Source organism: Psittacula echo (assembly GCF_963264785.1).
Source record: "Psittacula echo genome assembly, chromosome: 1".
Classification (NCBI taxonomy): domain Eukaryota; kingdom Metazoa; phylum Chordata; class Aves; order Psittaciformes; family Psittacidae; genus Psittacula; species Psittacula echo.
The window spans coordinates 147,470,195-147,498,134 of NC_137735.1; the positions used below are offsets into that span (position 1 = coordinate 147,470,195).

The 27,940-nt window shown below is 40.4% G+C and overlaps 1 protein-coding gene across 1 annotated transcript in view; it reads right to left on the reverse strand.

Moving 5' to 3' along the window:
- The window catches only part of CPED1 (cadherin like and PC-esterase domain containing 1), a gene marked incomplete at both ends in the record, with an annotated part of 153,978 nt that overhangs the window by 94,237 nt on the left and 31,801 nt on the right, over positions 1-27,940 (reverse strand). The window contains 5 exon segments of the mRNA XM_080626642.1: positions 4,851-5,019; positions 6,448-6,472; positions 6,475-6,603; positions 21,050-21,125; positions 23,012-23,118. Coding sequence (XP_080482768.1) covers positions 4,851-5,019; positions 6,448-6,472; positions 6,475-6,603; positions 21,050-21,125; positions 23,012-23,118 — 506 coding nt within the window.

The window sequence follows — 27,940 nt, forward strand, 5'->3', positions numbered from 1 at the left end:
ACTCTCAGTTCTACATCCTCGGCATGACGTGCTGTGGTATGGAATACCTCTTTGGCTAGTTTGGGTCAGGTGTCCTGTCCCTGCTTCCTCCCGGCTTCTCCTCCTCCCTGGCAGAGCATGAGACTCACAAAGTCCTTGGTCAGGGTAAACATTCTGACCAGCAACTGAAAACATCAGCTTTATCAATATTTTTCCCAGGCCGAAAGTCAAAACCACAGCGCTGCACCAGCTACTAAGAAGAAGAAAAACTGACTGCTGCTGCTGAACCCAGGACATTGAGCAACACATAATCTGTGGAGTCTCATTGCTGCAAGATATTGGGAAGACCAAAAGCATTAATGGGTTAAAAATTCTAGTAAAGAATTGCATGGCATAAAAGTCCACTGTATCTTATTAAACATAAATATATATATTCCACTTCCTGTTTTGTGTTCCTAACCTTGCAGGTTACCAGAAATATTTCTAGTCTGCCTAGGGACTCACACTTTATGCTTGCCCTGTTACACAGATTCACGATGCTTTCTTGCCCAGCTGTTGCCAGAAACAGAATGTCAGACTAAGCATGTCTTTGGTCTCCCCCAGTCCAGACAGACTTTTGTTCTTATGTCAGTGAAAGGAGAAATGATAGAGCTCTAGACACTACAAAGGCAGAAAACAGAAATAGCATTTATGTTATGCTCAGGAGAGGAGCATTGTAGTATTGATTCTTGACACTTGCAACAACAGGTAAATGCATATGCTAAGTTCTTACAGAATTTAAAGAACAAATTTAACTTTATTCCCAAATAACTTTGTAATCTAATGGATTAAGAGTTGATGCCAATTTTCTTTATTTGCTCCTGCTAAATAGCAGGGCAAGCATATGCAATTCAAAAAGAAAATAAACGGGAAAAAAATCCTGAGCCTTTCTGCTGTTTCTAAGCGTTTTGCTCTTTATCTGCATGTCTTTTCCAACCTAGCTGATTCTATGACTCTATGTTTGCATCCTGATGTCCGTGGCTATTACTTGAAGTAGTATCAAAACTGGCCACTTGAGGGCAATACTGTAACTGAATTCTCACAGTGTTCGGCTCTCAGCCAGAGCTGCGCAACATATTAAAAGATGTATTGCCTGGATAGGTGAGGGTCCCCTTTTATTTGCATATATGTTAAGTAAAAAATATATTTCTCTTTACTCAAGTTTCCGAATGCTTAATACACAGAGAGAAAATTTCAGTGGTAGTTATAGTGACTTATACCACAGCAAGCTTAACATCAAACTGCTTTAATAAATTAAGTTTACTTCCCTGTACAACTGGAAAATCACTTAAAAGCACAGTTTCAGCCGAGCATATAGAGGATTATGCAAGAGCAGCAGTCAAAGAATTCAAATCCAGGAGGTACCTGTCTGTTTTGGATGAACAAGGGGACAGAGAGACAGAGCAGGGGCTGCGGGTAGCGGCCAACAGCACAGAAGAACCTTCCGAGGCAATGCAGGACGTGGCACCACTACAGTCTACAAAAGTGCATCCCTTCATTAAGAACTGGGACCAGGTTGTCAAAGGTTAATAGCAAGGCAAAAGGAGCACTTCACAGTGTGTTAATCCTTGAGCTACTTAATCAGAAATGACTGTTTTCACACCAGCTTCTATAAAACAGAAAATTATTGCAGGGTCAGCCTTCTGCTCAATAGACATGCATAATGCCGATTAACACAAATGGAATTATTGCATACGTTGACAGAGACCCACCCTTCAATTGGTACCATATGCAAAATAGAAAGCTTCCATTTTATTATTAATTTTTCAATGCACAGATGGTCTAAATAAAGGGTTTCCAAATTTCCTCAAGGAAATAAGGCTATTACGCAAGTCTCACATCAAAATATTCATGTGTCAGAAAGCCATTCTCTCCCCTGTACCTCCTGCATCTTCCCATCCAGAGCATAAATCTAGAGTTGCACTTTTGCTACCCCTTGACTACACACAAAATCCTCATGCCAGCTCAGAATATTCTTTTTTTTTTTGCTTTCTGAACTGACATACTAAAATATGTATAATCCAGAGAAAACCTGGCAGCTGGTGAGCAAAACACACTTGAACTCTTCCTGAACTGCCATTTGGCCAATGCTTATTGAAGGCGTCATTCTGAAGCCTTGCCACTATGATTAGGATAAGTAAATATGAGTTGTAAAAACCATTTACAATAGTTTACTAACAAAGAAGCAGTGGAGAAGGCAATATTATTTAATTCATTAAAGTCCTGGTTTTTCTTTACACAGCTTCTCTTAATCATTTGAAATCATCTGGTACCCCATCTCCAGTCTTCTTGAAAGTTTCTCCTTCATATATACCACATTCTGGTCACTTCTAGCAACTCTAAAGTATTGTTGTACATATGGGATCAAATTAAACTTAATATAATAAGTTTGTGATAGTCGTGTTATAACCAAGTTAACCACAATTGGGGATGAGTTTCTTATGAGTTTCTTATAGTTTAATTATACTGGTAAGACAATTTGCTGACTAGAAACCTATATACACTGAGGAGGTCCCAAATTGTGCAACATTACTGAAAGCAGCACATCCATGACTGCAATGCAGCAGATTAAAATTATGCTCATATGTTCATTTAAAAAAAAAAGAATACAGTCAGCTGCTTTTGGGGAAAAACATACTGAACACTAGCAAACCTTTCCAGACCAAAGTATCCTTTATAGGCATGTTCAGTCCCCAGTGACACCACTGTGGAAGAACAGGTCTTTAGAGACACTTTCGGTCTTTACTATTGACAGGTTGGAGCTTGACAACATAACAAGCAGTTTTCCTTCCTGCACAACAGAGTTGGCAGAAACTGAAAGCTCTTAGTAGTTTCAGTTTTTTCTGACCAGGTTCCTCAGCTGGTACATAGCTCCACTGGCTACTGTGGGAGAGGAGATCACTCTGCTGGCACTGTAAATGCCACTGGCAACAAGTGACAGTTACATGAAGTTGATGAGAAACTTGATGTAATCTCATCCCAAAGGATGTCAGGGGTTGAAATGAAGCCTTCTCTCAAGTACTGTTTGCTGACTGATGATCTGCCTGATGCCTCTGCACCATGCACAGAAGCCTCTTTATGATTTTCCCTGTAGTGCTTCCTGGCTACTCCATGAATTCTCAGTGTCCCACTTCTCTGGAAGATTCACTGACTCCTCTCATGTTCTTTACAGGGCACACTGTTCATGCTGAGAGACAGCCTCTTGCACCCCACTTTCCATCATTTTGTTAATCTTCATTTCAATCTATACATCACTCCAAATGTGCTTTCTGTGGTGCCTACTTTTTGTTTATTTCTTGCCATTCTGACAAGTCTGCGTAAAGCTGTGGAAGATACAACACCACAGCAGCAGTAACCAGATTGGAACTACTGTAGATGTGCTGCCCTTTCTATCTATCACTTTTATTGCTGCTTCAGCTGCCAAAGTGCTCTATAAAGGTGGCTGGCGCCCCACTCAGCAGACTTCACTCAGTGGGGATTATTTCACAGAGTCATATCACAATTACTAATGACTACTAGCCTTTAAAGTAGTCCCCACTTCAGCTGCAACGGCGATGCTGCTGGACATTGTGTCATTTTAATAAACATAAAACAAAACTGAATCCCAAGTTTTGAAAGTGAGTGACCATTAATCTTAACAGATGAAAATAAATGGCTATCTCCATGGGCTTCCATAGCTTCTGAGGGGGGAAAGAAAAAGAAGTAGGTTCATCTCACCTCATTTTGGCAATCTAGAATTTGGCATGTTCTCTAAGAATGTCATAACTCACAGAAGGAAGCAGACACTCTTAGCAGGAAACTCATCTCATTCCAAAACTGGTGTCTAAATGTGGTGGGATGATTTGTTCGCTAGGAGTGTCTGTTTCTCCAATAACTAGAATTAGATAATGAGCTTACACTAGGCACTTAACTTTGAGAGAGCTAAAATTGTAGGACATACCAAATGGCTGGCACCATTGAGAATCCTGACTTGACACCTCAACACTCAGACTGATCCAAAGCCTAGACCTGCTCCTACCCCAAGAGGGCTACACAGGCAAGGTGCACCCATCCTCAGATGGCTGCTGCAGGATCTGATCTATCCAACATCAAGAAATCACTGCCACTTTGTGGCCTTATTCCTTCAAAAGGAAAGGAGCAGCTGCATAACCATAGCTCCTTCAAGAACTGCTGTGTTGCAAGCACAGTTCCTTGCTAAAGGACCAAAGGAATGGGAAGGCATGCTTGGAAATCCATAGAACTGCTGAGCAAACTAGATGTGGAGAGAGAGGGTGTCTCTCCAGGCACTTGAAGATGTCCAGAGTTAATCCATGTGAAACATCCTTCTTCATAAAACTGAGACCACAGGAGGCCTACCCTCTCCATTGAATACTTCCTTCCCCTGTTTTAGAAGTGCCCTGACCCTCCTCCATTCTGTTTTACTACACCTAAAAAAGAAAATCCAAACAAACTATTTAAAATACTTACTTCCCTTTTTTACAACACTGTCAATATCCGGGCAAAAAATGTAACTGCATGACAGGACCCCCACTGCTGAGCTTTAGAGAAAACTCCAACCTTGCAATTGCTGTCAAATGTCACCAATAAAAATGGGCTCTGAGGCAAGCAAATCCCAGGGACCCACTGCCCAGGAAACTTCCCTGCCCTTCCCAGCTCTTCATGAAGCAAACCCTGCTCACTCTGAGAAATGAAATCTGTACATTAGGAGAATATTCACTATCAGCTGTGGATTGCAAATAAAGAGGGAGTAAAGGAAAAGAAAGGTATTATCGGGTTTTCTGTCTCAGTAATTTGCCTGAAAGATGGAAAAAATGGGAAATGAAATGTCTTACCTTTACAGAAAAATGCTTCTTCTTGGGTGGATGCCAGACAGTGGTGGTTGAATGAATGAATGCTCGCAAAGGTGTTAAAGATGTCACAAGCACATATGCTTTGATGATGACAGAAAGGTCTTGAGCTTTAAGGATATCCTTGTGGTCGGGTGAACCTGATACATGATTCCTGGAAAGTAATAAAAATACACAGCATTAAAAAAGTGTTTTTGCAAATGAGGGAAATGAACTATAAGAATTTGGTGAAATAGTGAAATTATCAGAAATAGGAAATTAGCCTTTTTTCCTCCAAGTTAAGCAATATGGCAGATAAAACCAAGCAGGCTGGAACAAATCATTGTACCAAGTCTTTTTACTGCTTTCGGTACTTTTAAATCCTATTTTCCTTACATAGAAAATAACTGTGTTAGGAGGAAGTTACGTTTGAGAGTATATATGGATAAATGCATTGTGGGCGTATTGCAATTGTTGCAAGACAACCTGGGACATTCAGAGTGAAGGTAAAAACATTAAAGAAATATAAGCAGCTTAAACAACCAAAGTGCATTTAAAACAGATTTAAAGCTGATTTACAGCAAATTCAGGAAAAAAAAAAAAAAAAAGAGGAAATTACAGAAAGATTGCACTATTGTCAGCACTTTCTTCAATGTAATAAAGAGACAGAAATATGCGGTACTACATGTTTTCCCTAATGAAAGCCATGAACTATCATTCCAAATATTATGAAAGACTATGACACCAAGGAATAACCCCATAATAAATCAGCTAATCATAAAAGAATTGTGAAAGCTAACTTTGTCTTGGAAGTGATGGGGCTCTCCAGATACTGGTCTACAAGCTCCCATAGTCCACACAAAAGGAATCAGCCATAGCTTGTTACTTGGGGAAATCTGAGCTATATTTAGGCCTATTCACAAATGTGGTTATTATTTGGACTGTTAAAATCTTCAAGTATCAATTTACCCACAGCAAATGCAATGAGAGATGACTATACAAATTATGAGTCTCTGAGACTGATTACTGGTAAAAGACAGGTTTCTTCTCCCATTTCTGTGTAATCTTTGGCAATATGTGGCCTTTTCAGACCTCAATTTTGCTATCTGTGAAGTGAGTCTAATAATATCATCTTAAAGAGACCTTTCTCTCCCCACTGCAGAATGGTAGGTCCTCAGAGCATAAAATTTGAGAGACACTGTAACATAGGAAACAGCACATGGACAGCCAGTTCTCCAACCAGTAACATCTTGGCTCTTCATTGAGAGGGTGTCTGTGCAAAGGACTACACGTATATGTCTGTGACAAGGGCAAGGCAAGAATGGGAGCAAGAAACAGCTCAGCCACCATGAGACCTAAACATTCAGGGGTGTCTCCGAGTCAGTATTTATCTGCCTATGTGTTTCAATGGCCTTCCCACTTAGCTGTTCACACAAAACATGCAAGCTTGGCTAGTACAGAAACAAACATTATGCAAGTATAGGCTATCCGAGTGAGCCATCTGCTGCGGTCTCCTCTGTTGCTACATTCTGTGTCCCTGACTCCCAGACAACTGCAGGACACAGCACTGGTGGTTTCTGCAGGTGAGGTATCATTAGCTTACAGCTGTGTGCTCCTGCTCTGCTTCTACTATACCTTGGATGGGAACCATGTATCTTGTCAGTGCTTTTGTTGCCCTGGGACATGTTGCTTGTGGCACTGGCCCATGACATCCCAGGCTGGCTGGAACACTCTGGGGTGAGAACTGGGAGCTGCAGGTCTGAAAAAGCATGGAGGAGATGAAAGTCAGCAGAGCATTGAAAGCAGTAGTCAACACAATAGGTAGAAAGGAGGTACCAGCATCAGCCAAAAATGTAACATAAGAAATGTTGAGAATATAATCCCTTTGAATCTGCTAGAAGAGAGCTTTACACCTACCAAGCACACCCTTCCAGCTGCTAGCCCAGAGGCTTAGCTGTAACTCCCACATTATAGGTGAGTGCATGAGTGCTGCATACAAAAAGTGTTCCCTTTCTCCTTCTACACAGAAATCCTTAATTTCTGAATATAAAATACCAAAACTTTGTTTCTCAAGTAGGTCTAATTACAATCATGGGGATAAGAAATTTATTTGAATAAGGACCAAGGGGCTTTCCCACTGTGATCATACAGACAGCTCAATAAATAACCACGTGTCCTTGTTTCCAAGTTCACTGTTTAAAGGCTGCATTTTGTAGCTGCTGAAATCTATGGGAGGTTTAGTTCTGCCACCAAACAGTGGGAGCAGGAATGTAGTACCAGATTCCTCAAGATTACTGAGGCATGTGACTATTAATAGTAATCAAAATATTGTGATGTGAGATCAGGCAATGGGTGGTATGTATTTTCTGCTTTTACTGTGCTGATAAAGGAGCCCTTATGTCATTATTTCATGTAGCATGGTTTTCATTAACTCTAACGCACCTCACATTTCAAGTTCTTAAGTAATAGTCAGGGAAAAGTCAAGCTGTTCACATTATTCTGAAACCTTGTTACTTATCTTTTTAATGACACACTGCATCGCACTAATGTTACGAATTTATTCGTATAGCTTCTTTTTCAATGCGTGCACTCTCGACTGTGGTACATAAAATGAAAAATAAAACTGAAGTTGTATTGCTGATGATAAGCTGTGAGCAGCCATTCAAGGAAAAGGACTATTCATTTTCATACAGATCCTGTTAAAATGACATTGTGATTGTCCGTGTTTGTCATCTGTTTATCAGACCAGCTCAGTTCAGCCTTCCAAGCTCAACTGGGATCTAAAATTAATCTGGTCCTCTGCCTTACATGCACCATTTAGCAGAATTAAATGTTTTACTAATAAAGACCAGGCACTTATTAATATAATACCTCAAGTTCATATTATACTCTCACTGGCACCTTTGTGTTGAGTTATGCATTATAGCCAATTTGGACTTCAGGTGACTAGCTGTTTGTTGCTAGTACAGAGACAAAACAGGCTACTTTGTGCCTACTTGGCTGTGCAGTGATCACAGGAATAAGCCAGTAAAATCCTATTAAGTCTTTTATTTAACAGACTTGCTTCTGAATATGCACAGGGAGCAGATCTGATAAATCAAGTGCTTTTTTTCCCTGTATCTGCTTTATGAAGACACAACAGCATTTCACTATGGCAATTTCCATCCTGTAAAGAGGCAATAGCACTTCACCACACCAATCTGCAATGATCCCACACCACCATTTTAGTTCCCTAACAGAAGTGCTGATATTAGCAAAACAGTATTCTTAGGCTTTCTCTTTAGGCAAAGGAGAGAGAGACCAGTTCTTGGAGCACTAAGAGAAATATTCAACTAAACTGTTCCCTGAAAGGGTGTTTTTTCACCGACCGTGCCAGAAAACTAAGTTAGTTAATTGCAGCTGCAAATAATTCCCAGAGTGTAAAGTTTGGTCACACAGCTTTCGTGATCAGGAAAAAAGCGAATTATTAAAACACATAAAGGCCTTCCACAGTGCAAAGGTGACTTCAGAGCTCTTTTTCTGATTTATCCTCGCATTGGTAAAAAGGCAAGAAGCAGCACGCAGCTCTCTATGATGTTATGGAGCCAAGACCTGTTCCCCTGTATCTTGGTACTGTAGCATATCCTGCAGTGCCCAGCACATCCTTAGAAAAGCCCAGGCCTGTGAGACTCTGGAGTCCAAATCTCATGGCCTAGATCTTCAATCACAAGATACTGATCTGTTGACCACGAGTAGGATCTAAGTCACACACCTCTGTGCCTGGCAAACTCTTGGAGCAGATTCTCCTGGAAGGCATGCTAGGGCACATGAAAAACAAGGAGGTGGTTGGTGACAGCCAGCATGGCTTCACTAAGGGGAAATCCTGCCTGACCAATTTGGTGGCCTTCTATGATGGGGCTACGAAACTGAAGGACAGGGGCAGAGCAGCTGACGTCATGTACCTGGATTTGTGCAAAGCCTTCAACACTGTCCCACACGACATCCTTGTCTCTAAATTGGAGAGACTTCAATTTGATGGGTGGCCCACTCAGTGGATAAAGAACTGGCTGGATGGCCGCACGCAAAAAGTTGTGGTCAATGGCTCGATGTCCGGCTGGAGAGCGGTAATGAGTGGTGTCCCTCAGGGATCAGTGTTGGGACCGGTCTTGTTCAACATCTTTGTCAGTGACATGGACAGGGGGATTGAGTGCGCCCTCAACAAGTTTGCGGATGACACCAAGCTGTGTGGTTCGGTTGATACGCTGGAGGGAAGGAATGCCATCCAGAGGGACCTCAACACGCTTGTGAGGTGGGCTGATGCCAACCTGATGAAGTTTAACCATGCCAAGTGCAAGGTCCTACACCTGAGTCAGAGCAATCCCAGGCACAGCTACAGGTTGGGCAGAGAGATTCAGAGCAGCCCTGCAGAGAAGGACTTGGGGGTGTTGGTTGATGACAAAATGAACATGAGCCAGCAGTGTGCGCTCACAGCCCAGAAAGCCAACCGTATCCTGGGCTGCATCAAAAGGAGCATGACCAGCAGGTCGGAGGAGGTGATCCTGCCTCTCTACTCTGATCTCGTGAGACCTCTCTTGCAGTATTGTGTACAGTTCTGGTGTCCTCATCATAAAAAGGACATGGAACTGTTGGAACAAGTCCAGAGGAGGGCCACAAGGATGATCAGGGGACTGGAGCACCTCCTGTATGGAGACAGGCTGAGAAAGTTGGGGCTGTTCAGCCTGAAGAAAAGAAGGCTGCCTGGAAACCTCATAGCAGCCTTCCAGTATCTGAAGGGGGCCTACAAGGATGCTGGGGAGGGCCTATTCATCAGGGACTGTAGTGACAGGACAAGGGGTAAGGGGTTCAAACTTAAACAGGGGAAGTTTAGATTGGATCTAAGGAAGAAATTCTTTACTGAGAGGGTGGTGAGGCACTGGAATGGGTTGCCCAGGGAGGTTGTGAATGCTCCATCCTTGGCGGTGTTCAAGGCCAGGTTGGATGAGGCCTTGGGTGACATGGTTTAGTGACATGGGGTGTCCCTTCCCATGGCAGGGGGATTGGAACTAGATGATCTCAAGGTCCTTTCCAACCCTAACTATTCTATGATTCTATGATTCTATAAAACACAGTGAAGCCCAAGACAGCACTCCAAGCTATGCTCTGCCAATGCTACTTATGAGGGCAGACGAGAGAGAGAGAGGCAGGTTGTACCACACAGCACACAACTGAGAGGAGGTAGAACTGTGCTTCCAGACCAAGCTCCCTATAACATATGCACCTTTTACATCAGGCCACACCTGAACCATGCAAAGCACAAGAATGACAGTTCTTCTCAGCTGTTCATCTGAAAGCCAAATTACATCAAAGGTGAACATTCTTCAGCAGTTGCTTTAGGTAAAATTACCATAATGTTGAGAAAAGGGAAAGGCACAAAACATAACTTTCTTATTTCAAAGAAAGCAAATGTTTCACTGAAAATGAGAACAGGGCAGCAGAGAAGGGCTGTTCAGCTCATTACTTTAGAGAAAATAGACTGTCTTTTCCTTTTTAAAATATGGTTTTAATGGTGTTGCTAAGGCAACAAGTAACCAATATGGTATTAAGTCACAAGACAGAATTTGAAAAGAATGAGGTGAGGTTTGTACCTATATTTATCCCTCTTAAGTGAGAGGTTTAGCTGTTCTAGAGAAATAGAAAAGATTACTTAGACATTAATTAATTTGTCGCTACCAAGTGGAGCATTTACTGGAGCTGGATATAACAAATTAAAAAAAAAATGAGTAGGGGCAGATGAAAACAGAAGTGTAATAAAATTCAGAAACTACTGGGTAGAAGATCCTCAGTATTGCCTTAAGTCACTGCAAAATGCCTCAATACTAAAGAAAAACAGGGAACCTGACATCTCTTAAAGAAGAGAAGGTTAAACAAATTCAGTGTGTTGGTGATTAGCATCAAGAACTAAAAAAGGGGCAATGCTGGTAAATTATTCCTCATGCTATATAGAGCATCATGTTTGTATGGTGCCTTACACAGCTCTGTTGATTTTGTGTTATCATCCACCTCGGAGAGAGCCAATTGCAAGGTGGCTGGAAGGAGGCGGAGGGGGAGTGAGACTGTCACGAAGTGCTTGCTCCTTTGAGATGACACACAGCATGTACACCATCAGACAGAGTTAACAGGGAGTGCCAGTCCTTTGCTTTGATAAATCTACTCTCAGTAATCAATGAATACAATTATCATTATAATAAAGAGATGATAGTAGTGCTGAGCTGCAGCACACTCAGCTGCATCAGTTCTCATGGCAACTCTTCACCTGCTCTTGTACTCAAAAGCAGTAACAGTGTTTATTAGAGCTGTAAATTTGTTAATCAACGTTATCATCAATAAAAACAAGCCTGCAGTGCCTTTACTATTTGCAGTAATTGCCATGTATTTCCATCTTGAAATCACTCTACACGCTGTTGTTAATTAACCAATCCTTTTGAAGTACACAAATAACATCAGCATTTTATAACAGAAGAGGTGAGGCAGGCTCAGCAGTTGATATGTGTCAGGCAGCTTGGGAAATCAAGTTAGAAAGAGTTCCAGCATCCCACTGGCATGTCCAGATTACATCCTCTCTTCCAAAAATCCAAATCCTAACATCAGTAATTTTTGTTTTGAGACTCTAAAGATCAGAAGAAAAAGAAGACATAAACTAGAAAAGAATATTTTTCTTTCAAAGTGGCTATGCAGTAATTGAAATGCTGATTTTTTGAGGACAAGCTACAGGCTTTGCCACAAGTACCTTTTACTGCTGCCACTTGTGGTAATCCAGAGTAAAGCAAAGGACCTAAGGCTGGATAGCTGCTTTCACTTAACAGAAAAAAAAAAAAAAGCTTCACTTCCTCAAAATTCTGGCTTGAAGGTTTCTTATGCTGACATCTGAAATGATACTATTGAAAACACCAACAAACACCACCGCTCTCCCTCTGCACAGGGTGTTTTCCATGACACCATTTTGTTGGGTAAGGAAGCCGCTACAAGCTCTCATCTGAATTCACACATTAGCCCTCTAACCACAGCAATGGGTAAAACATAGATCTGAGACATAGGAACATCTGGGGGCCACATGTAAAAAGGAGGTATAAGGTCCACCAAAGCAAGCCAACGCCTCTAGTTCAAAAAAAAAAAAAAAGCACCTCTTTGTCACATGAACTGGTGGTAGATATTGTTCTGTCAACTGCAATCTCTCAAGGTACCACAGAGTCAAACAGCTCAGTTGACAGTGAAAACTGATATCTAATGCAGCAGCTACACTGGCATCTAATGAGGCCTTTCAAGTATTTTACATAGCTATGACTTCTTGCTCCCTCTCCCCCCATCTCCAGCTCCCAAGTTATTTACTTGACTTTGGCTCAGAGTTCTGAAGTGTAACATGAGACTAAACACATACACAATAAAGAATAGCTGATTTAAGAGTTACAACATGTGGCTGAGCAAAAGGCTTACCAACAGCTAGAAGTACATTTGGGCAAATTAAGACTTCCTGGAGGAGAGCCAGGTCACTGTTGACACTGCTGCAGCCATGTGGACTGCTGGTAAATGGAACACTTATGTTAACATGAACATCTGGTGATTGCAAAGGTAAAGAATTCAGCAGAAAACCCTACTGGTTGAACTAAGTTAGTAACATTCAACTGAAAGAAAAGGAAACAGAAGATGAATGAGTATGCATTCTCTTCTTTATTCTTCCTTTTACAGTATTCTTTGATGTTACAAGGAGGGTTACGATACAGTTTTATTTGTTAATTTTATTTTACTTTGTTCAAGATCAAATAGGCTATATTTTATGCACGTCAAACATGGAGCAAGAAACAATTAAAACTATTGTCTATCAGAAAAAGGTCATTTTGCTTCTAAACTGCCCATCAACTGTCAGATCTATTAGAAATATTTCAAGAGTGCTTGAATCACCTTGAGAGCTCCTGGTTGCTTAATGGAGCCCAAAGCTTGAGACAGGATCAAACACAACTAAGGTGCTGTGCTTTGTTCTGAGCCCAGCACATTGTTCATTACTTTTATACAAGACAGTGTAAGCTCAGCACACTTGTTCTTGCAGTCTTCATCCAATTGCTTGTCTTTTTAGCGGGAATAAAATTGCTTTAGAACATGAAAGTATATTAACCCTGAAATCAGCACATTAATCTCCTGAAAAACAGGAGACTTTCCATCTGTACAGAAACCTTCCTAGGTTCTCACAGTGGCAGTCTTTCTCTAGGAGTAGCCTGAATTCTCTCATAGAGGAAAGAAGGAGAATAATCACCTCATGTCATTTCTCAGCAGTTTCTGCAGCACAGTGTTCAAGAAGGACTGAAACAGGTCCTCTCTGTCAGCTTTACAGGTTTGCTCTCTGACAAGCCATCTCAGCGAGCCTGAAGAACTTCATATTGCACCCTGTGCTGAGACCATCAATCTGCCTGACCGGTGTGGGCTGCTGGAGCACAAAGAGCTTATTTCTGATACAGACCTGGCAAGCTGCATTGCTACAACCTGGTCCTTTTCTAGTATTTACAACTGGGCAATTTTCCAGCCTTTGTAGGTTGGAAAGGTGTGTTAAGCAGCTGCAAATATTGCTTCACATCAGGAGATGCTTAACAATCTTTCAAAGAGTCTTAGGCAGACTTCGAGCGTCTCCAGGCCAATGGAATTTTGATCAAAATAACGCATACTATCCAGTACCTTTTGCTCAGTCATTTATAGCCACCTTCTGTCAGCTGCATTAAAAGTGCATGGTTTTAATTTTTCAGTGTTGATTTTGGAGGATGAATAATTTCAGATGAACTACTGCCACTACATGCCTTGAGGCTTGTCACAGAAAGCAGACCTATTCCATTAATTGCTTCCTGTAATCCTTTTGACCTATTGGATGAAAAGACTGAAACAAAGACTAGTACTCTCCTCTGGCTTTCACATTGTGCCTTGAGGTTGCTAAAGAAAGAGGAAGAACCTTTAACACTCAGTTTTATAGCCCATGCATTTAGAAAGGGGTAGCTGTGAAACTCAAAGCAGATGCTGTGTATCTGAAGGAAGCTAGGAAGACAAAGGCAATCCCAGCCTCCAGTGAAGTCCTCGAAAAATTTCCATTGATTTCACAGGAATATGATTACTTGCTTGATACTTAACATTCCTGTGATGGTTTTAATATGTTATAAGTTGCATTTGTAACATGCACATTGCTGCAGGTTTAATACACCACCCACTACTGACTATTGATCTAGCTATCCTTAAAAGGTTTTCATACTCAAAAAATGCAGTGATCCCTCCCTCTGTAATACAGTTAATCTCAAAGCAACCCACTGCGCATATTTAGAATGGAGAAATTTCAAATTGTTAGTCATTTCTGAAAATTTAAACTATTTGAAATATGTTTAGTATTAAAAAACCTAAAAAATTATAGTAAAGCGGATCTAGAGGGAAAGGAATTTATACTGTGGAGTGAAATCATGCTACAAAACACCTGTGTAGTTTCAGAGTTAAAAAGACAAAATGATAGCATATAATTTTAAAACGTACGTGTCGTTTATTTTCCCCTTTAAAAACATCAGCAAATACAGCTTCAGTTTAGATTAATCACTTAGCACGTTTTTTGCTTCTCTGTTTTGGCAGGTGCATGGAAAAAGTATTTATTAAATATAGTGTTTCCTTCTTCGTTCCTAAAGCATCCTCACAGTTAAAAGACAGAGGTTCATACTAGAACTTAAATTTACAGAGAAGCTATAGAGCTCTGGAAAAAACAACTCAGTGAAAATGCTGGCTGACTGTTACATGATTAGAGCCACAGCTACAATTCTGTATTAGTAACAGGGTAGAATATAGATTAGTATAGGCCAAGTAATTAATTTAATCTGCTATAATTCTTTTCAGTCTTCTCATATTTGTTGTTATTACAGAAGCACGGTTTTCTCCTAGCCGAGATCTCACTTTGCTGTAAAACCAATATCAATCCCCACATAGTTTATAATCAAATTAACTCAAAAGAATCAGATGCTGATTTTATTGGCCATTCTTGAGGCTCTTAGTAACTTAGAAAGGTAATAGACACAGAACTGATCACAGTGGTGCGCAGATATTTCTAAGGGCCAGAAGGCAAAAGAAATGCATCCCTCTATAAAAAAGTATGTTCCTGTCACAGAGGTGTTGAGTTATTACAACATAAAATAAATTTAAACTATAATTTCTTTCTTACATAGGTAGCTCCATTGGACCTTGTTTCCTCCCTTTGCTTCATCACCCTTCCCACTGACTGCAGAGTAAGCAGGGATGCTAGGAACAGGCAGAGCAGAATTGTTAGGCTGGGGAGAGAAAAGCTGGCACAGGGTTAGTACCAGACAGTAAACATATCACATAGTGAGAGTACAGCCACAGGTAGACTATCTTGGTTCTTCCACCTAGTTTCATTAGGGTCATTCCTATCCAAGACCTTCTGTGTGATTAATGCTGTTGGCTAGCCCTGCAGGTGACCAAGTGAGCATGCAAGGCTGGTAGACACTCTTAAAGTCTTTGGACTAGTGACTAATAAAAAGAAACACAAAAGGAAGGTGTACAGCAAAAGTATTACTTTAAAAAGAATTGGTGATTCATATGGCAGAGAAAACAGCTATGCATGGCACAGGCTGGGCCCTGGAAGTGGTGAAACAAGACAAACACTTATATGAAAAGACAGACTAATTTGGATTGCCCACGCAACAATAAAATCAGGGAGGCAATGCTATAAGCGTTTCCATTACTTTCCTAGACAAAACCTGTCATAGGCAGTATTTGTTTTGCATACATCGAGATGCATTTCCTGTGCCCTAAAGTGATACTGGGTATTTCTGATCACATTGTGGACCTTAGTCTTCTCCATCTCTCAGCTGAGAGTAGTTCTAGGAGTCAGACAAGCCCAGTTCTCACCCCACCTGTGGTGGCATACCAAGTATGAATACCTGAAATCCCTTTGACGGTCATTCTCCAATCTCAGAGGGCTTTCTATGTCTGGGTTGTTTGCAGGAGGATTTCATTTACAGGTCACTGCAACAGCTGCAGCCTTTGCTAAACTGAGCAATAAATGCCAGGAGCCTGCCTTAGTCTTTCAATAGTCATACCAGAACCTCCTCGTGGCCCAAATCTCATATAGTGGGCAGATATCGAACACCTGATTAAAAACTGGGCCAAATGCCCTGCAAAAGCAGATGTCAAACCAAATTTCTAAGACTGAGCAGTAAGTGCTTACCAGTGCCTTCCATGTTGAATTTTAAGATCCATTACTATTAGTATTCATCACAAACCAACTGCCACATGTGCCATCCTCCAGCAACCCCTCTCCAGTTTATCCACACACATCACACATTTTTCACTTCTTTGCTGCTCTAAGCTCTTCTTCCAGTCCTATTTTCCTAACTTTTTTATCTTTCCAGCTTCTCTCCTGTCTCCTAAAAAGCAGTCATCACTGGTATATGCATAATTTCCCAGCCCCTCATACACTGATCTGAATTTTCAGACTGACAAAAAGATTTTCCATTGAAAAGACAAAACAAAGAAACAAGCACTGACCTGATATTTTCTACACCTCATTTTCTTTCCTATATTGATACCAAAGGGGTATGAGAAGGGGCCTGCTCTCTTAAATACAAAACTTAGCAGCTTAAGAATTCCACAACAGGAAAGATAATAACTTTGCTGGTTTGTTTTTTTTTTAAATTGCCTTTACCCTTACCCACCGCTTATCAATACCAATATTGTCATACCCACACTAAATCCAGTAATCCCATCCTCTCAGCCTTGCTGCCAGATACTTCTTTCTGTGACTTAGTGTGTCTTTAATGAGATCACATAATTCTTAGAGCAGCAACTTTGTGTTTTCACTTTTACAGGAAATTGCTTGGCTCCTGGGGGGGGCTGACTAAAGGACAAACACAGTAATAACAAAACAACAGATTCTCTTCAACAGGAATTGCGGAGAAGCACTGTTGAGTCAAACACACAAGAGTGAAGGTACATGACCAATTTGAAAGGAAACAAACTCTTCTGTGGAGGAAATGCTGATGAAAACTGTTCTTTTCATGGATAATTTTGAAATTGAGGATCAAAAAATCCTAATAATTGTCAGCTTTGCTGTTGTTGGAAGGAAAGGTCTGTCAGAGGATGCAAGCAAAAGAAAGAAGTGGAAAAAGCTGGCTTTTATCAGATGAACGAAAGGAAAGTGTCTGAAACCTTGGCTCTAGAAGCTTGCTTTAACTTACGCCTTTTTGTCCTCGTAACCTGAACTCAAATGATTTACCCTTCTGATTCTAATTTCAGCTTCTGTGAGTGAATTTCATTCATAGTAAATTAGATTAGTCACATATCTAATGTACTAAGTGGGATTCATTTCTGGGTTGAGACACTTTGAGGTCTGGTCTACACAAAATGAGCCCCTGTGTGCCACAGCCTAAGTTCCCACTCCTGTTACTGGGAACAGTCTAGTTTATAAATGAGTGTGGAGCAATTCAGCTAATGCTAAATTATGCTGAAATTAAGTGTTCGTTTGGGCTGCTCACTCTAAACTGTACTTCTGTTAATTTTTGGAGCTGAGACATCAAGTGTTAAATTCAGATATCCACACATAGATATCTACTGCCATCTAGGACACCACAGGATATCCTTCTGAGCCTCTAACTCCTGGACCAAAAAGATATAGGTTCTTTGCTAAATCAGCCCATCCTACTGGGTGTCCTGAACTCTCCATGACATCTCAAGTGGCATGACAGCTTTGTGCTGAAACACCGACCTCAGCCCTTGGGCCACATGTAAGAGATGGACTTTTTTTTTTACTTTTAAATACTGCAGCTAATTTAGGTTCAAAATCATTTTTAGTGCTAACTGAGAGGTGAAGGATGGGCCTTTTTCCTGCTCCAGCATGGGCTCCTCTCTCCATGGGCCCACAGGTCCTGCCAGGAGCTGCTCCAGCACAGGCTTCCCACAGGGTCACAGTCTCCTTTGGGCTTCCCCATGCTCTGGCATGGGGTCCTCCCTAGGCTGCAGGTGGAGATCTGCTCCACTGTGAACCTGCATAAACTGCAGGGGCACAGCTGCCTCACATGGTCTGCACCGTGGGCTGCAGGGGAATATCTGGCACCCGAAGCACTTCCTCCCTCCTTCTTCACTGACCCTGGTGTCTGCAGGGCTGTTTCTCTCACTCCTCTCTCTGCCTGAAGTTGCATGAGGTTTTCCTCTCTTCTTATCTATGTTATCCCAGAGGTGCTACCACCATCACTGATGGGCTCAGCCTTGGCCCAGCAGGTCTATCTTGAAGCCGGCCAGCGTTGGCACTGTCGGACACAGGGGAAGCCTCTAGCAGCTTCTCACAGAAGCCACCTTCCCTCCTGCTACCAAAACCTTGCCACAGAAACCCAGCACAGGAGAAAACACTGAACAGCTTAAAGACCAAGTAAACAAAGTGGCTTGTCCACAGTTTAGGGACATCAGTTAAAATGTGCATATTTTAAGAGGAAAGCTGTGTGTGTTGTAAGTGCCTCTTGGGTTTGTGGTTTTACTGTAGCAAAATAATATAACCACTGCAAGTGGCCTTTCTCCAAGCAGCAGGGGCAAACCAATGTTTTTTAGAGGCAGCCTGTTACAACATGAGTAGGATGTACCAATTACTGAAGTCCTTGAAAGTTTCAGAAACCTGTTCAGCCTTTTTTCTTAAACTGGCATTATACCAGAATACTTTCTAATCCACTTTCCAGTGCAAGGAAACCAGCGTTACTAGGCATCACTGAATACATACTTAAAACTCAGCCAAAACAAAATACATCACGAAAGTTGGGGCTGTTGAGCCTGGAGAAGGGAAGGCTGCATGGAGATCTCATAGCAGCCCTTCCAATATCTGAAGGGGGCCTACAAGGATGCTGAGGATGGACTATTCATCAGGGACTGTAGCAATAGGACAAGGGGTAACGGGTTAAAACTTAAACAGGGGAAGTTTAGATTGGATATAAGGAAGAAATTCTTTACTGAGAGAGTGGTGAGGCACTGGAATGGGTTGCCCAGGGAGGTTGTGAATGCTCCATCCTTGGTGGTGTTCAAGGCCAGGTAGGATGAGGCCTTGGGTAGCATGGTTTAGTGTGAGGTGTCCCTGCCCATGGCAGGGGGGTTGGAACTAAAGGATCTTAAGGTCCTTTCCAACCTAACTATTCTATGATTCTATGAATATGACTTCATGATAAAGGACTTTGAGCAACCTGATCTAGTGGAAGGTTATTCCATGGCAGGGGGTTGGAACTAAATGATCTTTAAGGTCCCTTCCAACCCAAACCATTCTGTTGATTCTGTGACTCTGTGACCTGGATAGATGCTTGTTATCCTGCATATTCTATGATTCTATGATTCTATGTTCCTTATGATCAGTTTTGTCAATGTACTGCACTTGGAAAATGGAAATGCTCAATTTAAACTGACCCTTAACATACAGTTAAGGGAAACATTTCACATAAGTTTTAAGTATTGATCAACCTTTAAATGAAACTGTACAATAGTTAAATGGGAAAATATAGTATGCTTAGGATAGGAACCACCTAAGCCGACTTTAGTCAAGCATCCTAATGTCAAGTATTTAATCTAAGCTACTTGCGAAGATTCCATTTACAGTCAGTGGTGAGAGGTAAGTGTGTAGTAAGTACCTGCAGGGGGTAATTCAACACACTTGTTATAAACACATAATTTAGGACAAAATGAAGTAGTGTTTGTAGGTCCCCTTCTGTACTGATTTAAGGGGAAGACTAGAACACTGCTGCAGAAGATACTTAACTTCTAAATGATTAAATGAGGTGTAACTAATCCTTTCCTTATGTGCTAAATATGACATATATAAAAGGTCAAAGGAGGATAAGAGATCTATCTTGTATATTTGTCTGCAGACAAGGCTAAATACTAATGGAATAAATGTGGGCTTCATTGTTACTGGATTAAGAAAGAAAAAAGATGAAATTTCTTATAAACAAAATTTATGTAGTGAAGATAGATCATAAATCAAAAATAGCATTGATGCTGGATATTTAGTAGTATAACTGAGGCCATAACTCGTCCCTCTGTAGTTTAAATAAACCAAATATGATGCACAACAGTTTTTTCCAGTTTCAATTCAAAGCTGAATTTTACCCACAGTAAATTAGAATTCTCTGGCAACTCGCCCATAACCTTTAAACTTTTCTGGTTGATGATTTTAATACAAAAAGGCTTTTTATCAGTAAATTGTGTCTGGATTGGAACCAAACTCTGACTCCTACTCTTTCACCATGCCACAACATTTTTGTAAAGCTGAATAAATATATTACACCAAACCCGGGTCTTTGAAGTATAAACATCAACATACTACAGTAACACAAAACAGTCCAAAAACAACACATTTATAGCCAAATTATTTCTGCAGTATCCAATAGCCAAACAATGCAATACCTTTACCTGAAAAAAATAATGAGTAACCGTAATCTGTATTTAAGTGGTATCTGAAATGAATTACCATTCTTGTTTCATTTTTCCCCCTATGCATTTAGTTCCCTATGACTAAAAATAAAAAGGAATTGTAAACCTAACAATTTTATTTCAGAGACTTCTGTGACAACTATTAAAAGAGCATCATCAGATATGCAGATTTGAAGAAATGTCGTGGTTTAAGCCTAGGCCGTAAATCAGAACCACGCAGTCTACTTCCCCCCCACCTTTCTTCCCCCCACTCCTGGAGGGACGGGGAGGAGAATCGAAAGAATGCAACTCCCGTGGGTTAAGATAAGAACAGTTTAATAACTAAGGTATAACACAAATCACTACTGCTATCACCAATAATAATAATGATAAAGGAAATAACAAGGAAGAGAATACAACCGCTCACCAACAGGTACCTCACCCCCACCCTGCAGTGATCCAGCCCTTCTGGGAACTCTCCGTTCTACATCCTGGGCATGACGTGCTGTGGTATGGAATACCTCTTTGGCTAGTTTGGGTCAGGTGTCCTGTCTCTGCTTCATCCCAGCTTCTCCTCCTCCCTGGCAGAGCATGAGACTCACAAAGTCCTTGATCAGGGTAAACATTCTGACCAGCAACTGAAAACATCAGCTTTATCAGTATTATTCCCAGGCCGAAAAGTCAAAACCACAGCACTGCACCAGCTACTAAGGAGAAAAAGTGACTGCTGCTGCTGAACCCAGGACAAGAAATAAGGTTACCTGAAAAGGCTTTTGTTATCTGGCATAATCCTTCTTTTCTGCAAAGGAAATGCTGGATTTCTGGAAGCAGATTTACCTATAAGTAAAAAGACAAGCTTTGATGATTCCATTCAGAAAAGTGCTCTTTTGCCTGGAGCCTTCAATGGGTTTGTATTTAATTTATCAGAGACACCTCATGTGCAAAACTTCTGCCAGTGCGAAAAGCGAATTATAGCTTTGCCATCCGTGCAGCGCAGGATAATGGAGCCAAGGATGGGCTCTTCCTCCATGGCTATAACAAAACAAAATTTTAGACTTATGGCTGTCCTCCTGGCTGCTGAGTTTTCATCCCTTCCTGCCCCCTTTTCAGTTTCTGCAGCTTCTCTGTTCTCTGCCGGTTATCAATCACTGTCTCTCCCTGCAGGGAAATAGCCTATGCCACTTGAATTGCTGTGCTTGGAAACGTGGTAAGCTAACATAGCTAAGCCACATCCAGGCTCCGAAACAAAGGACTGTGTTGCACTGTAGTATGGACGTGCCAGCAGCAAGTAAGCCCAATATTTAAGGTTATCCAGTGATATGGGCCATCTGGCTTAAGTCCCTGCTGTGCTGCACGCTTCTGAGAGAACTTGGACAATTCCTTTGATCACCTTGTGTCTCAGTTGTCCATGTGTAAAACTTCTGGACATTTGAGAGTGCTGTAAGGATTAGTGTAGTGCACAGTATTAGAGGCTCAGATGTGCTATTATAGGTAGAATGAGCAAAAAGCAGTGTGCAAAAGCTTGGGGTGTTTTATGATCTGGGACTTGAATCCAACGCATGTACATTCCTAGGAAACTGGAACCATGATAAAAATATCCCTTTGGATACACTTAGATAAGGCATCCTGTCCCAGGGAACCCCAGTGTATATGATTCGAGGTCTGCTGTGGACACAAAGTGATTTTTTATATCATTGTGAACTTCATACATGAACTAGATGATACCTTTTAAAAGCAGTTCTATCTCTCCCAGTCCCTCAAGTCAGAGTCTATACTTTTGGGTCTTGCCATTATCTGTGTATGCATGTGAAATATAAGCCAAACTGTACCCACACTTTGGTCACATTTTTTCAAACAAAGACCTCAGTTCAAATCTCATATTTTTACCAACAAGTCAGGTACTTAATTAGACATCTGCATACCTAAGTAACCTAAACTGTGCCCACAACATGCTCAAGTAAAAAAAAAACCAAACCAACAAACCAATCCTGAAAATAACAAGAAATATTGGCACTGATGCTTTGGACCGTGAATAAGCAGGCTGCAGTGCAGAGCAAGGAACTGCCATGAAGGCCCTGGAGGAGGACAGTGGTCCAGCTCACACATTACCAATCTTAGAAGCACTGTCATTATTTGGAGAGATGCCTAAACGATTTTTAGAAAGGCAGTTACATTAGCTGAAACTCAGTAGTGATACAGGATGTGAAGCCTAAATTAATTTAGCTTTATCTTCTGCCTATGCTATTATTCTGAAATATTTCATGCATTTGCTAGCTGTTTCTTCCCATTTCTAAATTCTCTTTTCCAGTGGGGTAAATTGCTTAAATTTGCCTTGACTTCTGTAGAAGCTTTTTCTGTCTGACATGCTACTTGAGAGTGGCCAACAACAAAAAAAGTTCAAGCCAAAGAGAAGAAAAACTTGATGCTCAGTTGTGACAATTTTCAGTATTTACACTGAAACATTTACAATCAAAGTAACATACTATGTCCAAATGAGAAGTTGTTTGTGATCACTGGGTGTGATATAAAGAAGAATGAAAAGTTGGTATCTAACAACTATTCCTCAGTAGACAAAAAACTTGAAAAAACTTTTTTATTGGTGTTAAGTCATGCTGCTGCAATATAAAATAAGCATTAGATGCTTCTATTTTTTTTTAAGTGCTGAAAATCTGAGCTAGCCTTGGCCTCTCATTTCTACAAAAGATAACACGATAATTGCATACCTTCTGGAATAGTTCTAGATGATGCAAGTCTTCTATTTGCAAGCAGCCAGTACCATCATTTTTTCTGGAAGATAAGCAGATCAAAAGATCCCAAGGGCTGATACCACCTATCGGGAAAGAAAAGAAGGATATTGAGAAAGTAAATATCATCAATTCCTGTTTGAACAAAAAATATTTAGATCCAAATTCTGAGGAATAGCCAACCATTGCAATGCTGAGTACATGAAAACCTACAGGTGGCAGAAGGAAAAAAGACATACTCACTACCGCAGTTCAAGCTTTTGGAACTATATTAGGTATTTGATAGTCGGCAGCTCCTATTATACCTGCCTACTGATGTCCAGTCTTCTGGTGTTTGACTTGTTTAGCATTAAGAAATGAAAAAGTTCAATATCATGGCACTGCTTTAATTTGTTCTCTTTCTTTTTTTTCTGAACTCCTCAACATGCACACTTGTAACACACATCCATTACATGCAGTGTGATCTTCTGAGGTCTTTTGTTATTGGGAAGTAAATTTTACAGGAAGCAATACTAGTCATGCTATTGCAAACAGTGGGATTTTCTAGCCTGAATTTTTCTGTAGTGGCCTCTTAAATATTAGACAACAATTTTCCAACATCTGGAACCGGTGTACAAGTGGGAATTAAGTCACATTGAGAGAGCAGCTAGCTTCTGAGCTAGTTTTGGTGCTTCCTTTCTGGAGCAGAACTAGCCTGTGAGACCACGGAGTTCTATTAGCAGGAAACAAGCAACACTGGAGTCAAAGATGGCTGGCTGACAAAGAGTCAAAACTAAATTGCACCAATTAAAACATCATTATGGATTACAAGATAAAAATAGGTCTTGGAGTCTGCCCATATCACAGCATGTGATGTGTAGAAATGCCAGTGTAGCTTCAAAGGAGCTTGGTCAGCTCCCTCAAGTGATTATTTGTTTTCTTCTGTATATATGGCCTTTGTAATCTGAACTAGAGATAGTGTCATCTCTCAAAAGATAACAGAATCACTATATCTGTTGAGGACACCATGAATGTTTTCAATAAATGGTAAACCATTTCAGTGACAAGATGACAGTTAGAAATAAAGAACTTCCAAACAGAAAGAGCAGTGAGAGAAGCTGTACAGCATCCAAGGCAGGGTATAGCATTTGGTCAAAGGTCTCTGCACGACACCTGTTTTAGTGACTGGTTGGCTGGTTCTTTTTCCCAAAGTTGGGAAGATTGCATGCATTTTGTTCCATTTTGTGCTATCCATCTGTGATAGCTTCCTAATTCTATTAGATTACCCTCTTAAATTTGGTCCCACTGGTGGCCCACAGATATTTATTTTGGCTGATTTCCCTCTCCAAAATTTTTTGCTATCCAATCACAATCATAAATGCCAAGCAGGATGAAGATTTCACCTAAGGAGATTTAACACACTCAATTTACCTTAAGTACAGTAATGAATTGATTGTGCAGAATGGGTCCAGGACTATGAAACTATCACCTTCATGTTTGTAAAGCAGTGTGACAAAACTGAAAAGATGAATTTTCAGTTATGCTGTATCCATTACCATAAAGAATTCTTCAATTTCACATTATGACAACCAGTATTATGGTATTAAAAGAATTAAGTCATGTGAAGTTTAGGCAAGACAGTTTCACTACATGCTCCTTTGTGAAAGAAACAAAAAAAACCTGCAAGTAGATAAAAATGCCACAGATAGATAGAAAATAAATGAAACATTAAAGAAACATACAAGTAAATACTTCATTTCAGTGCAAAAGACTGGCAGTGTTAGCCTACTCAATGGCCTCACCAGCTATGTAATTATCAGATAAGCAAGATGTGCCTTTGACTAGTAAGCACATTTGAATAAATCATTATAACTACATATAAAGCACAAAACCTAGCTGTGAGCAAACTGAAAGGAAATTGGAGGGAACTCCATTTCTCAGAAGCAGTTCATTTCCTTCCCTTGTTTACTGTCACACATCCTGGCCAGGGATGAATTTGATCTCTGACTCCAAAATATCTGCTGCATTGTGTATCATATATTTGCCTTTAGGACACAGCAGAGTGATCGATATGAATGCACCAAAGAAGAAAAGGAAAAAGGGCCCTCAGACCCAGCGTGTTTCTGAGCCAGTGCCAATGAAGTAGAACAGTTAACTGCTGGGAACAACAATTTTCAGGAGGGACTGAATGCCTGCCATTAGTTGTGTTTTCTATTTAGAGTAATTAGACATCTAGCCAGTTATTTCAGTACAGAACAATCAGAACTGAAACATGCCTATTTATAGAAAACAGGAAACTTCCTATTAGAAAAACAGTGTACACCTAGTGCTGTCTCTCAGATTCAGGCTGTCAGAGCGGAATGACTTTTGTTTAAATGTTTCAATACATTCCTTAGCATCTACACCTGAAAAAAAATGTTCTTGGAAAACAAAAATGGAAGAAGCATGTGTTACACCAGTTATTTAGTTCTGGCACAGACTTCTCTTTGAATAGAAACTGCTTGTGTCATTCCTCTCACAGTTTAACTTTTTGTGGAAAATAAACATCTATGATCATGAGACCATGAGTCTGTCTTCCTTCTGCAAATGTAATGATTACAAAACTGCATCTCAGCGAAAAAGTGCTGGTGCTATCAATATTCCAGTAACACCAAATGGCCCGGGAAAAGGATCCCAAGCTTTTGGGCACTGTATTTTAACACAGAAGATCTCTTTTACAGAAATTATTTCTAAAGTAAAGCAAGATACAACATGTGAGCTAAAACATTCCAGAATAAAAAAGAACAAAATTGACAAGTCATCTGCATGGAAAAACTCATTTTTCAAAATATTTTTAGAGATGTTCCAGTATCTGAAGGGGGCCTACAGGGATGCTGGGGATGGACTATTCATCAGGGACTGTAGCAATAGGACAAGGGGTAACAGGTTAAAACTTAAACAGGAGAAGTTCAGATTGGATATAAGGAAGAAATTCTTTACCGAGAGGGTGGTGAGGCACTGGAATGGGTTGCCCAGGGAAGTTGTGAATGCTCCATCCTGGCGGTGTTCAAGGCCAGGTTGGATGAGGCCTTGGATGACATGGTTTAGTGTGAGGTGTCCCTGCCCATGGCAGGGGGGTTGGAACTAGATGATCTCAAGGTCCTTTCCAACCCTAACTATTCTATGATTCTATGTTTAATTATGAATGTTTAATGAAGATGTTTAAAGAAGAATGTCCATATTAGTCTGTCTTCAGTGTATACACTGTTATTTACTGCAGACTTCAAACCAGAAGCAGGCTTTAACAGGACTTTCGAAGTGGAAGGTTAAAATTGATATTTCATACCTGAACATCTTAACTACTAGCAATTTACATGAACTACTAGCAATTTCCATGTAAAGGGCTTTATCTACAGTTAAGGAAATCTTGTTTGCTTTATTCACCAAACCACCGGAGCTCAGCATGTGGGAGCAGACAAGTCATATGAAGTCATATTTAAGTTTATATTTAAGTCATATTTAAGTCATTTAAGTCATATGAAGTCATATGAAAGTCATTTAAGTCATATGAAATCCCACCTCATGGAGATAGTCTCTACTGCTTTGTATTACTTTGCATTTGTACAAGCACAAGAGTGGTAACTTAAGATGAGAATACACGACTGTATGCTCATCCCCCCTCTGAGCATCTTTTCAAACCAAGATTTTTTAGTTCAGCCTGTTAATTAAGGCCTTGCCAACACAAGGAATGTTCATCTGTAGAATTATATTTTATGCAGGTGAAGCGAGTTTAATATGAATACAGCTTATGCAGGCAGCATGATGCTTTTATTAATCTATATTTTTTGCCAGCTCTTTCCCCCCACCTCTCATCCAGTCTTTGTAGCCTCATCTTGCAGTCCCATCTTAAAAAGTGCTCCTGTACCTGAGCTGTGTATCTTAGGTTTACCTGAGAATATCAACCTGAGTTGCTAACCTAAGAATCAGTAGTTCAGCATACTTTGATTTCAGTCCGCTGTGACCACCTTTAATTAGTCTTATTCTCAATGAGTCAAAGTACATGCTGTTGAATTCAGAGGGCAATATGTTTCAGCAGACAACTGATAGAATACACAAATTTCAATTTTCAACAAGATACCACTGTTTTCATTGGCTTTGACTCTAACTTGTCACTTGGAATAATTAGAACAGTTGATGTGGAAAAATCATTTATAAAATAATAAATGATGGAGAAAAACAAACATGTTTTTAGGAGCAGTGGAAATAACAATGCAGAGACCAATAAAAGCATTTAACTTTTTCAATAAAAATATTCTGCAGAGAGTTTCTGTATTCTGATATAATAGATCAAAGTGAAGAGAAACAAAATGAGAACTGTAGGATTTAGTGGGGGTTTAAGCTTGCAGCACATACATTTTATAGATGAACTTCAAGAATTTCTGAAGGTGATTTCTTAAATGAAGTGATCTTATTCCAACCTATGAAATTATCATGGCCTCCCCATGAGCTATGGCATTGGAGGCTGGATCTTGAAGGAAAACTGTTATATGCATATAACTCCATGGAGGTTTCAAGTTCTTATGTGCATACACAGAATAATATTATTTCATTTAACCAAATGAGTAAGCTTCATCTCAAACACACAGCTTGAAATTTCATTTCACAGTGCTAAGGTTTCCAATCTGAATTTTGAACTGAAAGAACTTTGAACTTTTGGAGTCTAGTTGGAGGCCTGTATCTAGTGGAATGCCTCAAGGGTCAGTACTGGGACCAGTATTATTTAATATATTCATCAATGATTTAGATGAGGGAATTGAGTGTACTGTCAGCAAGTTTGCTGATGACACTAAGCTGGGAGGAGTGGCTGACACGCCAGAAGGCTGTGCTGCCACCAGCAAGACCTGGACAGGCTGGAGAGTTGGGCAGGGAATAACTTGATGAAATATAACA